General features: G+C 42.1%; 1 protein-coding gene across 1 annotated transcript in view; it reads right to left on the bottom strand.

The window, feature by feature from the left end:
* The window catches only part of LOC147122656 (cystine/glutamate transporter-like), a 294,916-nt gene that overhangs the window by 32,863 nt on the left and 242,423 nt on the right, over window positions 1-19,630 (bottom strand). The window contains exons 7-9 of the mRNA XM_086008514.1: window positions 15,709-15,832; window positions 9,199-9,302; window positions 5,364-5,460 (exon numbers count right to left, since the gene is read on the bottom strand). Of these exons, the coding sequence (XP_085864640.1) occupies window positions 5,364-5,460; window positions 9,199-9,302; window positions 15,709-15,832 (325 nt within the window). The remainder of the gene's footprint in view (window positions 1-5,363; window positions 5,461-9,198; window positions 9,303-15,708; window positions 15,833-19,630) is intronic.

Here is a 19,630-nt window from a genome sequence, read left to right as displayed (position 1 = left end):
AGCCCTCTAGGATAGAGAATTCCAAAGATTCACCACCCTCTGAGTGAAGAAATTTCTCCTCATCTCAGTCCCAAATGGCCGACCCCTTATTCTGAGACTGTGACCCTTGATTCTAGACACCCCAGCCAGGGGAAACATCCTCTCTGCATCTACCCTGTCAAGCCCTGTAAGAATTTTGTATGTTTCGATGAGATCACCTCTCATTCTTCTAAACTCTAGAGAATATAGGCCTAGTCCACTCAATCTACCCCCCATCCCAGGAATCAGTCTGGTGAACCTTCGTTGCACTCCCTCTATGGCAAGTGTATCCTTCCTTAGGTAAGGAGACCAAAACTGTACACAATGCTCCAGGTGTGGTCTCACCAGACCCCTATATAAATGCAGTAAGACGTCTTTACTCTTATACCCAAATCCTCTTGTAATAAAGGCCAACATACCATTTGCTTTCTTAATTGCTTGCTGTATCTGCATGTTAACTTTCAGTGATTTGTGTACAAGGACACCCAGGTCCCTCTGAACACCAACATTTCCCAGTCTCTCACCATTTAAAAAATAGTCTGCTTTTCTAATTTTCATACCAAAGTGGATAACTTCACATTTCTCCACGTTATATTCCATTTGCCATGTTCTTGCCCACTCACTTAGTCTGTCTATATCCCCTTGAAGCCTCTTTGCAGCCTCCTCACAACTTACATCCTGCCCCCAACCCGCCTCCGTGCCATCTCCCCAGGAGGTGGGTACTCGACCCACGCCGAGTCCCGTCTCCTCGAGGCAGGAAGGGGATTACAGCCACTTAACTGCCTGTTAACAGGTAGTTAAGAGGTAGTTAACAGGCAGTTAAGAGGATTATCCCCATTTTTCCAACAGAAGTGTGGGCTTCCCGATGTCGGGAAACCCCGCCAGGGTCAACGAGGCGAGCAGTGGGTCTGTGGGGGTGAGGAGGGGTCGAAAAGTGCACTGTGGAGGTGAGTGATGGGTGCAAGTGTGGAGAGGTAATTATGTGAGGTGAGTGAAAAGTGTTAGAAAAAGTTTACTTACCTTTGTTTCTGCAGGCTTCAAACGTTGGGGATCCAGAGGCTCCGGCATCTCCACGGCAGAGATGACAGATGGATGCTGCATTCTCCGATGCAACAGCCATCTGATTTCTGCTCAGAAAATAGGTTTGGTGAGTCTTGAGCACAAGAACTCACCAAACAACAAAGAATGTCAGTGTTTGACAGCTTCTCAAAGCTGTCAAACGATGACAATTCATCTGTCAAAAATTTTTGACAGATGAAACGTCATACGCTGACATTCTCTGTCAGCGGCTTTCCCTTTTGGCCTGCTAAGCTTGCTGGGCAGGCTTAACAAGGTCAATCAAGGGAAAATAGCATGGGTTGGCTGGACGTCGATGGAGGCGGGACTAAAACCCGACAAGCAGCAGTCCCGCCTCCATCATGACCCCATTGGCAAAATCACCCCCGTAGTATTTGTTTAATTTCTCTGCCATTTCCTTATTCCCCATTATAATTTCTTCTGTCTCAGCCTGTAAAGGACCCACATTTACTTTTGCTATTCTTTTCCCTTTTACATACCTATAGAAGCTTTTACAGTCTGTTTTTATGTCTATCGGTAGTTTACTCTCATATTCTATTTTCCCTTTCTTTATCAATTTCTTGGTCCTCCTTTGCTGAATTCTAAAATCCTCCCAATCCTCAGGCTTGCTACTCTTCCTGGCAACATTATAAGCCTCTTCCTTTGATCTAATACTATCTTTAACTTCTCTTGTTAGTCACGGTTGGTCCACTTTTCCTGTGATGTTTTTGTGCCTTAAAGGAATGTATATTTGTTGTAAATTATGTATTAATTCTTTAAATAGTAGCCATTGCGTGTCTACCATTATACCTTGTAATGTAGTTAACCAATCTACCTTAGTCAACTCGCTCCTCATACCTACGTAGTTTGCTTTGTTTAGATTTAAGACCCTAGTTTCGGATTTAACTAAATCACTTTCAAACTCAATATAAAATTCTATCATATTATGGTCACTCTTCCCTAAAGGCCCCTTTACTACAAGGTTATTAATTAACCCTTTTTCATTGCACAATACTAGATCTAAAATAGCCTGTTCCCTAGTTGGTTCCTCAACATACTGATCTAGAAAACTATCTTGCATACATTCCATGAATTCATCCTCCACACTATTACTGCAAATTTGTTTTGCCCAGTCTATATGTAGATTAAAGTCCCCCATGATTACTGTATTACCCTTGTTACATGCGCCTCTAATTTCATGATTTATACTCTGCCCTACATTACGACTATTATTTAGGGGCCTATAAACAACTCCCACCAATGTTTTCTGCCCCTTGCTGTTTACTAGCTCTACCCAAACTGATTCTACTTCTTGATTTTCGGAGCTAAGATCCTTTCTCTCTACTGTCTTTATCCCATCCTTTATTATCAGGGCTACCCCTCCTCCTTTTCCATTTTGCCTATCTCTTCTAAAAGTTAAGTATCCTGGAATATTTAGTTCCCAACCTTGGTCACTTTGCAACCATGTCTCTCTTAAGGCTATTAGATCAAACCTGTTAATTTCTATCTGCGCTATTTATCTATTTTGCTCCGAATGCTTCGCGCATTCAGATATAGTGCCTTTTGCTTTGACTTATTTCTATTTTTCCCTGATGTTACCTTAGTCACTGATGCCTTATTACCTTTGTTACTCTCTCTATCCCTTCCTGACCCACTCTGTTTATTTTTACGTAAAACTCTGCTCTAGAGCCTTGACATTTCTCTTGCTGCTTTTAAATTTACTCTTTCCTGAATTCTCCCGCCACTCCCCCCGCCCCCCCCCGCCCCCGCCCGAGTAGTTTAAAGACCTGTCTACTGCCCTAGTTATCCGGTTCATCAGGACACTGGTCCCAGCCTTGTTTAAGTGGAGCCCGTCCCAACGGAACAGCTCCCTCTTTCCCCAGTACTGATGCCAGTGCCCCATGAACTGAAACCCCTTCCTCCCACACCACTCTTTGAGCCACGCATTTAAACCTCTAATCTGTTTGTCCCTATGCCAATTTGCGCGTGGCTCAGGTGACAATCCAGAGATTATTACCTTTGAGGTTCTGCTTTTTAATTTGGATCCTAGCTCCTCAAACTCCCTCAGCAGAACCTCATTCCTAGTTCTGCCTATGGCGTTGGTTCCTATGTGGACCACGACAACTGGATCCTCTCCCTCCCACTCCAAGTTCTTCTCCAGCCGTGAGGAGATGTCTTTAACCCTGGCACCAGGCAGGCAACACTACCTTCGGAACTCTAGTTCGCGGCTGCAGAGAACAGTATCTATCCCCCTGACTATACTGTCCCTTATCACAACTACATTCCCTTTCACTCCCCTCACTTGAATGGCCTCCTGTCCCATGGTGCCATGGTTAGCTTGCTCATCCACCTGCAGGCTTTTCCCTCATCCACACATTTTAGAAGAGTCCATGATGGGACAATTTGGAGCATGGGCTGTTGGAACAAGCAGCCTTGAGTAACTGGATTAACTTTTCTCACACCATATTTCCTTTTAAATTTTATTGGTGGGTTTTTGCATTCATGAAGGTGAGAATTGTTACTACTGAGGGATGGAGCATTTTCCATTGCAGGTAACCAGCGCCAGTATCAAGCACTCACAGGCCAGGTACAGCATGGTTAGATGCAGAGTAAAGCTCCTTCTATTCTGCCCCAACAACATGTCTCAAGCCCCAACTCCAACTCTAGAGCACTGTCTACTGCACCATTGTGTTGCATTTTCATTTCCTATATCAACCATCCAGTGGCCTCTAGGAACATAGAAACATTAGGAACAGGTGTAGGCCATTCAGCTCCTCGAGCCTGCTCTGCCATTCAATTAGATCATAGTAACATAGTAACATAGAGATAGGAACAGGAGTAGGCCATTCGGCCCTTCGAGCCTGCTCTGCCATTCAATTAGATCATGGCTGATATGCACCTCAACTCCATATCCCTTGATACCCTTATTTAACAACAATCTATCTATCTCAATCGTGAAAGCTGCATTTGTCCTAGCATCCACAGCCTTTTGGGGAGAGAGTTCCAGATTTCTAATACACGTTGTGTGAAAAAGTGCTTCCTGATGTCACTTCTGAAATCTATCTGAGATTTTTAATTTAGTGCCAAATTAGATTTGTGCTGCGTCCATTCGGAACTAGGTTGAGGCTACCTCAATTAAATTCACACAGGACTTTAGCCAGCTGAGAGAGACCATCATACCTTCAGTCTAGGCTGGATTCAAACCTAAGCATCATCGGTGAAAGGCCAAAATCGAATCCATCCCACTACATATTTCTTTATATTCTTAGATACGTTTTATTGTTATTATCGGGCTGAAGTTTTAGTTTATTCTAGAATCAAGTGGGAGGAGTAGGCATATATATATAATTTTAATTGTACATGTTCTGATGAAAGGCCATCGACCTGAAACGTTAACTCTGTTTCTCTCTCCACAGATGCTGCCTGGCCTGCTGAGTGTTTCCAGCATTTTCTGTTTTAATTTTATGTATAATTTTAATTTTTTTCTTGTAAAAATAAAATCAGACTATGTGAAAGTAGCAATAAAATACATTCGATAAAAATGGCTTATCTTTTCACTCCTAATAGTAGCGTGTATAAATATATATAATGTAGCTTAGTATTCCCCCCAAAATCAATTTTTTTTATTAGATCACCTTGACATGCCTCCTTCTACATGAAGGAAAGAGGGCTGATTTGCTCCTTGGCCTCTGTCTGTGCTGTCACAAGGAGATCACTAATGTTCACTTTACACTACAGGCAAATAACTGGAAGGACTTAGTGTTGTCTGAGACACTGAAATCCTCCTTGAGACCGGATTTGCTGGGTTTCTCTGACCGGAAGTATTGGTGGTAACAAAGCAAAACCATTCCTGATGATGCCATTAGCCATCAGATCAGCCACTTTGGGTCTGGCTATAGATGGACTTATTCCATTCCTGATCAGATAGTTCTTCCCTCTGGTTGTTAAAGTCACAAAAGTCTGTGCCACTGTCCTGTTGTTGCTGAATCTGGTGTTCAGTATAAATGGGCCATTTCAGCCCCACTGGAAACAGACTCATTTATGGAAGGTAGACACTGGTATTTTTAAACAAGCTCTTGGTACTTATACACTTTCCACATTTTCTCTATCTCCATTTTGTCAAGTCAATTGCTAAAATATGTGCAAATTCAGTGAAAAACAATAACCCACAGTTTGAAATAGAAAGCTAATATCTGTGCATGAAAAGACTCTATATGATGTGAAATTGAAAACAAAGAGATTGGAAGTCAGATGAATACACACTTAAATGCCTTGAAATGCTTTCTTACCAACACAATAACAGCAGGAAGAGGTGTATGTTTACGAACATGGATCATGGACAGAATTTCTGGAAGGTGACCCTCTCGTGAAGCAACAAAAAACATTCTATTTGATTAAAGAGATACAACAGATTATGTCCCAGCAATGCAAGGGGTTTCTTGCATGCTCTCCATTCTAGCAAATGTCAATGTAATATCTATGAGTTCACACAGATTGTTAGAAGTTAGTGACATTATAAGCTCTCTTTTTAAAGTAATTATTTTCACCAGACTTTAACAAGTATACCTTAAATATGTCACTTGCAATCTCCTTTATCTCAGCTACCTCACTTATTTCTGGGTAATATACAACAACTAACTCAGACTGCAATAAACTCACATTTGATCATTTTTTTTCAGCTGCTCATAATATGGAGCAATTTTATTTAGTACTTCAGGAGAAATTCTAACGCGATTTGACTGTCTCCATTAGGAAGAACAATTGATTTCCCCTTAGTCCTACTGCTACTTCTATAACATCATCAGATATTGTTAAAAGAAGGGGTTTTCTCACATGGCAGCAATAGGAGATACTCAAAGGGCAAAGGATGTTCTAGCTAACTTGGTTGGTCAGATTAATATGCATGAGGAGCTGTACTGAATGTCATGAGGAAAGGGGCCTGAGAAGAGTGACAGTGAAACTTTTCAATATCTAGTTTAGAAGCTTAATAAAGTACATGGTTGCCTTTTAAAGCCTGATTTTAAAGTGGGCACTGAGGTCAATTGTATTGCCCTTTCCACTTCCCTGGCTGAGATTGGCCAACTCAGCACAGGTTGTGGACTGAAACTACAGACCTTCCTCTTTAGCCGATCTACTCACCGCATAAATGCTCTGAGCTATCAGGGCAGCATAACATACATTCTTAATTGACTGGGAAAATACCAAATACTTCATAATGAATATTTTATTCGCTTCTTTTATTAAGTGACTGTTGCTGTTTGCTATGCAGATAGATCAAGACGTATTGTCATCTAAAGACTGGTTCCTTTATTGGAATTCATTTTCCTTGTTAAGTAATGCTTCTTTATGCTAACAAATTCTGCACTATGTTCCTTCTTTTGCATGGGCCATAATAGAAAACTTGGTAAAGAGGCAACTACATTCTTTGGAAAAACTAGCTGGTGTAATTGTTATACTGTATTATGTAGACTGCTGTATTTATATACCTGTGTAGAATGTAGTGTATAACATTATACTTGCATAGCGAGGGAATATTGTATTGTATTGATGTAGGGTTTGAACTTATAGCAATAAAATACTGCACAGTAGAGTTTTGTGATTTTGGTCACGGAGCGATGTGATTGATAAAGAAACGGAAAATTATTTTTATAGATGGAACAGCAAGTTCTGGAAAAAGGTGTAATGAAGAGACACTTTCAAATGTTAATCCATTATTAAAATATTGTAAATTATACTCAGATTAATCTTAAAAGAAATTAACGTTTGCTAAACTGAACTACTGTGAAAATAGAATGACAATGGACTATTCGTCATTGAAATTTCAAATTGTTTCTCAGCAGAATGTGGAGTGTATCACTGCACCACCCTTACATTGGCTGTATATCTAACTAATTCCAATACTTTACTGTTTAATATGCATTAGATTATTGTGGAATCAGCATAAAAGCTACATTATAAAACTGCTTGAATACTCACTCAGAATCTTGATTTTACAATTACTAAAATACATTTGCATACCTCTGCATAATAATTTGGCCCAGTGCTAGTAAAACTCATGGGCATTGGAAGTTTAAACACTGTTTGAAATCTTTTAGCTATGCAGTTAGGGGCATTAGAAAGGCTTTTTTCACATTTTTATTTTAAAGCAATGATTGATATTTCCTAACAAAACAGCAAGCAAGCTATGAAATGGACTGGCAATAATAAATTTAGAAGTATGTGTTTTTCCAGACCGCTGCTTGTTTTTGAATGTGATGACAATTAGCAGTGTGATTAAAAACCATCAGGTTTATGATTGCTTAACAATGTTAAATAGATTAACATATGAAGTAAACAAAATAAGGATTTCTCAGAAGATAAACACTGATGAGAAAAGGCTCCTTAGACTCTCCAGCTAGCTTGTCATCCTTGTCCAGTTTTAAGAGCGGGAGCTTAGTTCCGTGAGTCCCCATCTCCCGAGCTCAGGCATGTGAGAACAATTTTAGGGGCTGTCACCTGGCATCAACGTTTTTAATGTTGATTTTTATTCAAAAGCGTTGAATATAAAATATGCTATCGGGGGAGGCCAGCGGCACGAATGCCTCATCACATTACGGACTGTGACCTCGGTTTGAAAAAATTAGGGAAGTGAATTGCACAAGGACGTGGAGTAATAGGGCATGTTCCTGTGGCCTGTTGTTTTCTTCTGCTTGAATTTCCTGAACTTGACAATTGCCGTCATTGGAAGGTGCCAGCTTGACAGATAATTCCGTAAGGTGGAATTGGAGCATGACTCACATTGGGCTACTTCGGTAGAACTTCCAAGCTGTCAACCAAGAGTGGTAGAATCATAGCCTGGGAGCAAGAGACCTTCCCACTCTCTTGCCTCAGAAAGGTTTCTGGCACAAGTGGTGGGACGAGGGGGGCGGCAGTGAGGGGAGAGGCTAAAGCTTCAGGCAAGGAATAGGTGACAGATGGGGGATAAAACAAAACATATTACCATGATGATAATAGTTAAATGATTTACAATTATATTTAAATACATAAGCCCAGATATTCTGCGGGACCACCCACCAGGTGTCCTGCCATTACTAGGCTGAAAAAGGCCATTTATGTTGTTTTCCTAGGGCTTCCGCTGGTCTTTTGCTGGAGTGGTAGCCCCATGGAATTCAAAGGTATAATTTTAAATACATTTTATTTTTCAAGTATATTATTGTACAATATACATTGATTCCCTGCTGCTTTAAAGTATGCACGATGTAACATTTTGTGAAGTGGCACATTTGTTCTTGTGAACGTAAAAATGTCCTCGCTCCCAATTTAGGGGGATACATTGGGTCGTATTTTGCGACCCCCACGGGTGCGCACGAGGTGTATGAAGGGGCCACGCAAGTTCCGGGTTTAGGCATGCGAAGTGCGTGCGCTGAAACCCGGCACTTGCGATCTGTCAAGAATTCTCTTGACAGATCCCCCGCATCCTCGGGAGATGGGCCTCTGCAGGTGGAGTGTTGCGCTATTTCCGCCCGCTGAATGACTCAAATTCTTACGCCTGGTAAAAACAGGCGTAAGGCCTGCTTTTACCAGCATAAGCATTTTTTTTTTAAATAGAAAAATAAAATGTTATCACTCATTTATAAATTAAAAATACTCTTCAAAAAGGTAAGTTTTATTTAGCCCCATAAAACTATTTGATTTTTTTCCCCGCAAAATTAAATTTTTGTTTAAAATATTTAATTAAATGGCATTTTAATTAATTTTAAAAATGTAATTAAAAAAAATTATTTCATGTGTTGGTATATTTTTTAAGTGATCCCCATTTATACTATGACAGTTCTGTACGTACAGAACTGTCAAAAGTATGAATGGGGATTCCCTTCTTTTATTGGTTGGGCCAGCCCACATGATCCCAGGAGCACCCATGAACCGCTTGCACCCCTGGGATACGTGGGGCTCTGCCCGCGCGGACCCGGAGAGGCCCAGGATTGCAAGCCGCCATTCCTCCCGGACCACCAGGTAATTTCCTAGACATTTTGCAGGTTGGAGGCGTCTGCCCGCAGGAAGCCTCCGATCGCAAACATTGGCCCTTTGATTCTTTCCTTCTCTTCGGACACACCTTCAAAGCCTGTAAATTGACTGAATTCTTACCTGGCAACTGCAAAGATGCCTCCATTCATGGACCCAAAGCAAGAAAGAGCTACGAAGATTGGCACTGCTATGGAGAACTTGCCCATCAGCCGCTCTGCAAAAGTCTAATCAATCAGACCGCAGTTAAAATCAATCTTACACAGTTAATTACTTAACTAATTATATTAACGATCGCATTTGGAATTTAAAATTTCCCTTTCCATGTAAACAAGAATAAGAAAAACAACAAACTTAATCAAAAAACAAAAAATCTGCAGGTTCTCCCAATCTCTCATGGCAACTCTGGCAGCAGATCAGTGGAACACTGCCCCCCGACACCATAAAATGGCCAAAACCTGAGGGATTGACTACCTCCAACAAGAGGAATCAATAAGATTTCGCTGTCACTTTTCTGTGGCCCACTTCAGGCCTGGGTGACCTCTTTCAGAACAACAGGGTGCTGCTCTGCACTTTGCCACCTCAGTGGGGCGTGCATCTCTGTTGTGCCGCTACAGGTCCGGACAGTGCCTTTGAGTATTTAAATAACCCCATCCCTGAGGTCAGAAGCAGGACAAAGCAGCAGGTGAACTCCTGCTCCTCTGCACTTCCGCCTCCTGTAAAGGGTCCACAGAAGTTTTACCCTCCTATCTGTAGAAATGAGTGAAGGCTGAGCTCTTAATAAAACTTTATAATAAACTGATATAGAGGTATATAATTAGCATGCACAGTCTCAACAAGTAATAATTAGCAGCTGTATGCTTAATAAGTATACTCTTAGCCAATGTACACTTAACAAATATAAATTAAGCCGCAATACATTTAACAAATATACCCTCAACAAATATTGTTAATAGGTACAGTCTCAACAGGGCCAGCATACGGATATACGTTTAGCATGCTTAACAGGAACACACTTAAATTAAGTTTATTGCAGAAAGGGGTTCTATAGGGGTTCTCCCGGTCTCCCATCATAGCTCCCACAGGAGACAGGTGGAAACCCAGTATATGCTGGTTAAGTGCATAGTTTTGTCTATAAAAGCAATAAACCGTGGATCAATTAACTCATCTTTACCTTTACAAATGCTAAATTGTTGCTTATCTTTTACCAATTTTCTCTCCTCCCCTCTTCTAAAAGTGCTGAATCTTGCTCGTACCACAGGACATAGTCACCCTCCAATATCTCACACAAGTGTCCTTATTCATATATGAGCTTTGACAGTAAGTGTTCACAACCTATTCAACAATGGGTGCATCATAACTAAGCACACACCTATCCTCACCTTGTGCATAAGAACATAAGACTTCGGAGCAGGAGTAGGCCATACGGCCCCTCGAGCCTGCTCCACCATTCAATAAGATCATGGCTGATTTTCAATCTCAACTCCACTTTCCCGCTTGATCCCCATATCCCTTAACTCCCCTAGAGTCCAAAAATCTATCCAGCTCAGCCTTGAATACACTCAACGAGTCAGCATCCACAGCCCTTTGAGGTAGAGAATTCCAAAGATTCACAACTCTCTAAGTGAAGAAATTCTTCCTCATCTCAGTCTTAAATGGCCTACCCCTTATCCTGAGACTATGCCTCCTAGTTTTAGGCTCTTCAGCCAGGGGAAACAACCTCCCTACATCTACCCTGTCAATGCCCCTCAGAATCTTATATGTTTCAATGAGATCACCTTTCGTTCTTCTAAACTCCGGAGAGTATAGGCCCAATCTACTCAATCTCTCCTCACAGGACAACCCTCTCATCCCAGGAATCAATCTGGTGAACCTTTGTTGCACCGCCTCTAAGGCAAGTATATCCTTCCTCAGATACGGAGACCAAAACTGTGCACGGTACTCCAGGTGTGGTCTCACAAAAGCCCTGTACAATTGTAGCAAGGCTGCATTTACCAGCAGAGATTGCTGGATAGTGATCAAGAGTGTGAATCTTGACCGAGTTCCCCCTGTGGCACTGAGGCCAATCCTTAATGCTATCGTGGCTGAGATCATCTAACTTAGCATGAACTGGGGATCAAACCTGGGACTTTCCCAGTCTGTATGGCTTAGCTACTCAATGACAAAACCGACTGAGCCATCGCAGGGATTTGTCTATTGGCTGTTTATCTAGATATTCTGGATAAACACCACATTGATGTATTTGCTAGGCCCTAGCCAAATGTCATCCTTTAAAAGATGATAATCTATCATTATAAATGTGTAAACACCATTACATATATCTAAATAAGTAGTCTGTAAGGAACTGTGTTGAATTGATTCTTTAAGGGAGGAAGGCCTGATTATCTTGTGTGATGAAGTTCCAAGTGATTTATTAAGGTGCTCCTCATGAGCGCAATAAATTCTGTATTTGGGAACTGTCCGTTGAGTATTCACTTTATGCTATTTATGTAGAATATTTCCATTACCATCCTGAAGATTCCCTCAGTGGGGACAAAGTATTAAATTCACAAGATTGCATTGTCCCAAAATAAAACATATTGGAGCACTGAATCATAAGCTGGGAAGTTTTTTTTAAAATTGGAGCATTGACAGCTGTACCACAGAATGCTTCTGTGAGCTGGGTGGCCAAATGTCCCATCACCTCTGTTAAGTCTGTGTGTTCTAGTTGTAATTACTAACACAGACTACAAGATTAAAGTTCAACAGGTCTTTACTGGTTGGAGGTCAGGACTAAAACTAAATACAATATTACTACACAGTGCTTGTATACCGGTGGTCACCACCAGTATTACGTATACAGCAGCCAGAGAAAGTAGTACATCTCTTAAGGTGGAACAGGCTTAAGTTCTCTTAAGGTGTAACAGGTTACATACACCACAATCCTCCCTTTTTAGCTTAACAGTCATATCCCCATTTAACATAACATAATAACATATATAACTTCAGGTATAAACAGTTCAAAGGTTCAGTCTCTCAGGAGGCCTTCTGATTCGGTTTGGATAACGCCTTTCAGTGGTCTCTGATTCCTGTTGCTGAGGTGACTCCTCTAGTTGGTCTCCCATGCATTGGGTGTTATCATCATCAGGTACATTCCCTGCTGAGGTAGATGCTTCAGGTTCATTAACGTCTTCCACAGTTGTCTCTGTCGCAACCATGGGTTCGACCCTTGCTCTCGATTCTACCAGTTGATCCGCATGACGCCTTATCACATTGTTACCAATATCTACTGTGTACATCAGAGGTCCTTGTCTGGCCCGAATTGTTCCGGACTGCCATTTTTCGTTTCCATAGCCCCTTGCCAACACTGGTTGTCCTACGTCGAAACTTCGAGTGGTCTTTTTATTAATATGCCGGAACTGTTTGTTTTCCACTTCCCTCCGCACATTTGGTTTTAACAAGTCCAACCTGGACCGCAACCTCCTGTTATAAAACATCATGGCAGGACTTTGGTTAGTCACTGCATGAGCGGCGTTTCGATATGCCATTAGGAAATTGTCCACCTTGTGCTGTAGCGGAATCTGATCATCGTTCATGGCCTTTATTGCCTTTTTGAATGTTTGGACAAATCTCTCAGCCAACCCGTTTGTCGCCGGATGATATGGGGCAGAGGTATAATGTTTCACCCCATTCTTCTTTAAGAATTTTTGGAATTCTTCCGACACGAACTGTGGTCCGTTGTCCGAACAGGTCTGTTCTGGCAATCCGTTCCTTGCGAATATTGTTCTTAACACCGCAATTGTCTTTTCTGAAGTAGTGGCCTATTGTACCGGTACAAACCTCGATGCGTGTTGATCGTGAGGTATTGGCGTGACTCTTCTTCAACCTCCATCTGCAAGTACGCCTGCGCCAGGTCTATCTTGGTGAAGTGTTTCCCGCCAGACAACGAAGCAAAAATATCCTCAATCCGCGGAAGCGGATACTGCACCTTGTGAAGCACCGGATTAACGGTGATTTTGAAATCGCCACAGATGCGAACCTTCCCTGGTTCTCCTGGCTTGTTGCTCGAAGAACGTTTCATAATGGGAACAATGGGCGTAGCCCACTCACTCCAATCTACCTTAGACAGTACACCTGAACGTTCTAGCGCTTCCAGTTCCGCTTCTACAGTAGGTCGTATTGCATAGGGTACCGGTCTGGCTTTAAAAAATTTTGGGTGTGCATGTTCATCAATCTTGATGTTTGCCGTAATTCCGCTCAGTGTTCCCAGTCCCTGCTGGAACACCTCTTTAGCATCATCCAATATTTTGGACAATCGTTTAGGTTTGACATCTGTTTCCCCGGAATCTACCGTTAGTGCCTTCAAGGAGTGCCAGTCCATATTCATTTTCCTAATCCACTCCCGTCCCAGTAGTGGTGGACCTCCTTCAGGTAGCACATATAAGTCCATTACTTGGCTTTCTTCGCCCTTGTGGACCACTTTTACCTCTATCTTTCCGATGGGGTACACTCTTTGCCCCGTGTATGTTTTCAATATAATCTCCGTATCCCGTAGGGGAATATGTTGGAATAACCTTTTGTAATCTTTCTTATTCATGACCGTCAATGCCGATCCAGTGTCCAATTCCATCTTTATTTGGACTCCTGCTATCTGAAGGGTGACCCAAATTGTCTGGAGATCTGTATCCTTACCAACGTTGTGTACTCTTAAGCTACCCAGTTCATTACTGCTAGTGTCTGAATCTGACTTCTGTTCGGTCGAACTGTTCTTTGTCACCTTGTGTACCTTTATGTATTTTCCTTGCGGTGACTTTTTGTTGCTGGTCTTCTTTCCTGACCGGCATACTTTAGCTATGTGGCCAAGCCTGCCACACGTTCTGCATTCTTGGTTTTTAAACCAACACTGGTTCTGATCGTGCGTTGTCTTTCCACAACGATAACATTTTACAGTACTCAAACCCAATTTATTTGTACTGAGTTCCGGTGACCGTAGCTGCATTACTGCCGTGCCTCTCGCTGTGGCTTTGTGTGCTGCTGCCATAAGGTGGAACAGGTTACATACACCACAACCTCTGGCTTCAATCCACTCCAGGAGATGAAACAAAAGTCTCTTCTCTGTACTAGTTATAAGGATGCAACATCAGGGCAGTTTCAAACTAGTCTCAAGAGGGCATGAGAGCACAGTCAAAGTTGTCCGCATTTCAGCAGCTCATAACTAGCAATCTCATTTGGAGAGGGCAGAGGGATAAGTGGTGTGAGAAATGGAAAAGGTCATGTTGATGCATTAGGTGCTTCTTCAGATTCAGTTAACTTTATACTTAGAGTAGAGTGGAGGGAGCTTTATTCTGCATCTAATGCATAATATACCTGACCTACGAGTGCTCAATGCTGACACTGGGTACAAAGGTAGGAAAAGTACTCACATCTTTCATTTTGATGAACACATCATTCACAACAAAAAATTGACTTCTTACAGAAGTAGAATACTAATAAAATGGATGAACTGCAATTTTATTTGAGAGGAGCGGAATACGTTAGATTGTACCTTCTTCCCTTCCTCTCTTTAGGTCTCCTTTTGCTGCATACTTTTTGGTCTGATGGAGTGAGCAGGGGCCCTAGTAACAGCAGGACCATTCTGTAATTAGTTGCGTGGAAAGAGCCTAGTGGTGATCCTCCTTCCAGTTTTCTTCAGCTTGGTGCTTCCCCCTAATAATGACAGAGCTGAATTTGGGAACACACTTGGGTCGACAATATACCCTGTGCCCAGCACACTGGCACTGTGCAGGTGCTGTGTGCTCCTGCGCACAAATGAATTGATCTCGTTGGATAATACATGATCAGCTCCATTGCATAATTTGTAGTGTGGGGCCGCTGGCTGCTTGTTGTGTGCTGGGAAATTTTTAGGCTTGGTGGGGGGGGAACACCAGGCATAAGGAAGAAGGGCATTCCACAAGCGTACCAGGGGTGTTGTGGGAGACTGGTAGCCAGGATTTTCTTTTTCAAACAATGTGGCCTGCCCTTCAGCATGCATCCCAAATGCCTGAGCAGTGCTCCAGTTGCATTAAAGTCATAGGCCTATTGAGCCTAGCGTCCAATTGGGAGCAGGCTATGATACCCTTTCTGCTTGCTGTCTGCAATGGGTCACACTTAGGCAAGTTACAGGCCTCAAGGATCTGCACTCATAGTACAGGGAACAGGTGCTTGTTGTGCTTCAGCTCATTGGGCACCAGCCTTAAATGTGACGTATCACTCCTTCCAGCTACGTCAACCAAACTCTATTTTTAAAACGTTTCCTTTTATGGATCACCACAATGGAGGCGGGCCATTGATCTAGTTGATCTCATCTTTCCAGAGTACCAACCCTATTGTCAGAGAACCAAAACCCCAGTAATCCCTCCCACCTTATTCACGCGGTACTTTTGGATGAACTGCAATCCCTAATACTGCAGGAAACACGGAAGATGGATCAGTAATATTTTGAATATGGCCTCATTTTACTGAGCCAGCTTCTAGCTATGTTTGAAGAGTATTTCAGATGAGCGCTGGTAATCCAATTTGTTTGCAGCCATATGTAAACTGAAGTGTGCCCTACATTTCAAAATACCATTGGGCTCTTTCATGTAAATGTCATCTGCTAAAGTTAAGATTACTTACCACAGCTACTGCTTCAGAGGCCAAAAGCTCCTCAGGACTCATTACGGCAAAATAGGCAACATTTGTTAACACATAGCCAACTGTGACAACTGCCATTGAAATGCAGATAGCAAGAGGTATATTTCTGGAACGAAAAATACAGTTGTATATTTTTTAATAACAAAATACTCAAGTCCTATTATACAAGAAACCCGCTTTCTTGAGCAAGTATTGTTGCATTGAATTATTATTTGCAGAAACTATTATATTTTAATAATGTACATAATTAAATATCCTGTATACAGCAGATGTTTGTTAGTAATCCTTGTCCATTGTATTGTATCCGTGGTTTTGTGTATTCTGCCATATTGTAATGATTGTTCAGTCGTATTATAATTAGTTTGTGTTCAATGTATTATAATTAATGTTATGTTTTCAGTTATACTGTAATTATTAAGTGTGTTCAGTTGTACTGTAATAATTTCAATAACCTTGTGTTCAGTTGTATTACAATCATTGTTATGTGTTAGGTTGCATATTATACATTAAGTGTATTCAGTAGTACTATAGACGTGTGCATTGTTCTGCAATCAGTGTATTCTGATCAGTTACAGTTGTTGCATTGCATTATAATCATTGTTACAGATGTTTATAAGCAATGATTTTATCATTTTTTTGAAGGGTTTGCTTTATTCAAATGCCTGTTTACTACAGGTAGTACTTGTATCCATTTTCTAATTTATTTCCTTCCATTGGCTTGTACTTTACTAGGAGACAATGAGTAAATTGACTTTCTTGTATAGCTAGCTCAATATTTCAGAGATGTATGTATCACTGAAGTGACCTGATTAGAGTTTTCTCAAACAGAAAATGTAACTTCATTTGTCTGTGTGTCCTAGTAGATGATGATTCTCATGCTATATCTGTCTTACACATTCCCTCATTAAATGCCGAGGTGTACTTTGACCTATTATCCTGAGTAAATGGCCATCTATCTGACTGCAAATGTCATCTTTTATTTTATACAGGACATATTCTATGACATTACTCATATTATTTTGACTGTGGACAATCAAGAATATTTGAGTGTCTGGGGAACAGAATTGGCATTCAACTCCCAAAGATCTCCAATTGTGCAGCTTGAAGCCTTACCGTAATAACAAGTGAAGTAGAGTTCTGACGTTCAAATTATTATAATCTTGCTATTCAAATAATTTTGTTCCACCTGTGAGAACCAATGGCTGAATGGGTCTCCACATAAATACAGCATGAATGCTTTATCAAATTTGGGGACATGAAACAAAACCACAAATCTCTGCACCCACCTCGGAATTATAAGGGCCAATTTTAAACCTGCCCAACTAGCAGAAACCAGGTAGGCGGGCAGTTAAGATCAGCCGAGAAACTTACCCGCCATTACCCTGCCACCCTTCCCGCAGTCTTCGATTTTAACCTGCTGTTCTGAGCAAGGACACCTGCCAGAAACCAGCAGGGCCCTTCTTTAAATATGCAGATTGGGTTCCGATGACATGATCGGGGCCAGACTGCTATTTTAACAAGTGGCCTGAGTGGGGAAGCCGTTGTGACTTTTCAGCCAGGTGAGGCCTAAAGAGGTAAGTTTTTACACTTTTTAAGATTTTCCTTGTGGGGCCAGGAGGTGTAGGGGCGCTCCTCTGCACCACACAAGAAAGTTTAGGCCTCCACTGTCCCAGGTTCTCCCCCTCACGATCTCGAGACTCTCCCGAAACCCTCTCCCTGTGGCTTACCTTCAGTCCGAGCCAGCGGCCTCCTGCCGTCTGACATTCCGCCGGTTTTAAGTGGGCAACTGACCAGCGGCATGCAGATGAGGCTCGAGATTTAAAATCACCCGGGTCTCACACTGCTGAGAGGTCGGCGGTGTTTGCCCCTAACCTAGGCCCCCACCCGCTTGAATCCCGTCCCCGAGTTAAAATCAGGCTACAGAGGTTAGATTGAACAAATCAAACCTGAGCTTTTGCTGGCTTGGTTCCGATTCAGATCGTTTCAGTAACATTGCCAAGTGCTTCACTGGGAGGATAGGCCACCGAGCTTGAATTGAGAGACGAGACGGGGAGGTGGCTGAAGGTGTGGTTGGAATGATGCGTGGAGGATTTTGAAGGCGGGGAGAGACATAAAAAGGCAGAGAGGTTCAGAAAGAACATTCCAGACTGCAGGGGCACAATGGCAGCAGGGTCTGCCACTGATGGTGAAGCAGAGAATTGCAACAATGGACAGTGCTAGCTGGAATGTAGAGACGGAGGAGGTTGTAAAAGTAGGATGGAGCAGTGCCATGCAGGGATTTGTAAACAAGCACAAGGATTTTGAAACCATGTGGTTGGGGATGAGGAGTCAGTAAAGGTATGTGAGAACAGGGATAATAGTTAACGCGGAATTAATATGGAATAGGAGTCCGATATGTGTAGGGTGCAGTTTGGGAAACCAAGAAGATTGCACGGAAATTCATGCTCAGAGTTTTACACAAGGGTTTCAGTTGTGGTAGGGGTCAAGTGAGCACAGTGGTGGGAAACATCACAGAGGTGGAAATAGGCAGTCTTAGTCATGAACTGGATGTGGGGTATGAAACTCACCTCAGAGTCAAACAGGACACTGAATATGCTCAGCGTAGAGCTCAGGCTGAGTAAATAGCGGGAAACTTTTATATGTTTAACTATATTAGTGAACTTTTAAAAATGATTGAACACCCTTGAACTTGCATGGGCTTGAACACAAGTCGTTGCACAATTGGATGACTTCTCAGGAAAATATAAAGGCCCGGGGCTTTCTGTGCTTGCCACACTGCGATTTTCTGCTCAGTCATCTTAATGGATGGAAAAGCGCAGACTGGTGAGCGCAGCATTGGAAAACCCTGGCCAATGTGCTCAGACGATGGCTAAGTTATTGTCATGCATCCAGAATCCATTCGATCAACTTCTTACATATTACCACAATTATTGCAAGTCCCTAAAGCGGAATAGGTGTTCTTACTGATGGGTTAGCATTAGGGATAGAGGTATAATGGAACATTAAAAAAAATGTTTTTGCATTCGACTGGAGTTATACCAAACCCAGTGCAAAGTGCAAACTGTGTGAAATTACCTTATATGGGCGATCTCACATTACTTGGCCTCAGTACATTTGGGAATCAGATTGAGGTCTGAGTCTGAAGTGACACTGCTACTTTCTCACCAATCAACAGCTGAAAATGTTTCATATTGGCAAGAAAGCAGTGGTATAACAACAATGAAAGAAGTTTCTAGATTTTTGATTATTGTTACTAATTCAGCCAATTTACTTATTTGTTTTTGCTATTTTAAAAAATTGTGCTGATATCAATCACAGAATGATAGATTCACCCTGCTGGTGGAAGAGTGGTGTAGCAGACCCTAAGGGCTGGATTTTGTCAATGGAGGCGACTTGGAGGCGGGATTGCTGCTTGTCGTGTCAATGTCCCGCCTCCATCCTCGCCTGACCATTCAGAGGGATCTTCCCCTGATTGAGCTTGTTAAGCCCGCCTGGCGGGCTCAGCAAGCCAGTTAGGGAAGAAGTCACTGACAGATCACGTCAACGTCAGACGTGCTGTCAAGACTTCTTGAAAGAAGAAATGACAGCATTTGACAGCTCTGTGAAGCTGTCAAACACTGACATTCTCTTGAGTTTGATTCATTTTTGTGGCGAGGACTGAAAAAATATTGTAAAAAAGTAAATTTCAGATGTCTGATGGACCGGAGTGTCCATCAGCCATTACCTGAAATTGACAAGGTGGATGTCCGCTCTCCCGATCCAGCATGGCTAAAAGCTACAGAAGTAAAAAAAGGTAAGTGAACACTTTTTTAAACTTATCACTCACCTTGCATACTTACCACTCCACACTTGCACCCATCACTCACCTCTACACCTTACTTCCAGGTGCCTCCGACCGCCGCAG

This window comes from Somniosus microcephalus, chromosome 2 (genome assembly GCF_052327205.1).
Source record: "Somniosus microcephalus isolate GS21.2 chromosome 2, FLI_Smic_1.0, whole genome shotgun sequence".
Taxonomy (NCBI): domain Eukaryota; kingdom Metazoa; phylum Chordata; class Chondrichthyes; order Squaliformes; family Somniosidae; genus Somniosus; species Somniosus microcephalus.
Note: the sequence above shows the minus strand (reverse complement) of the source record. Positions and strands in the feature narration are given on the sequence as shown.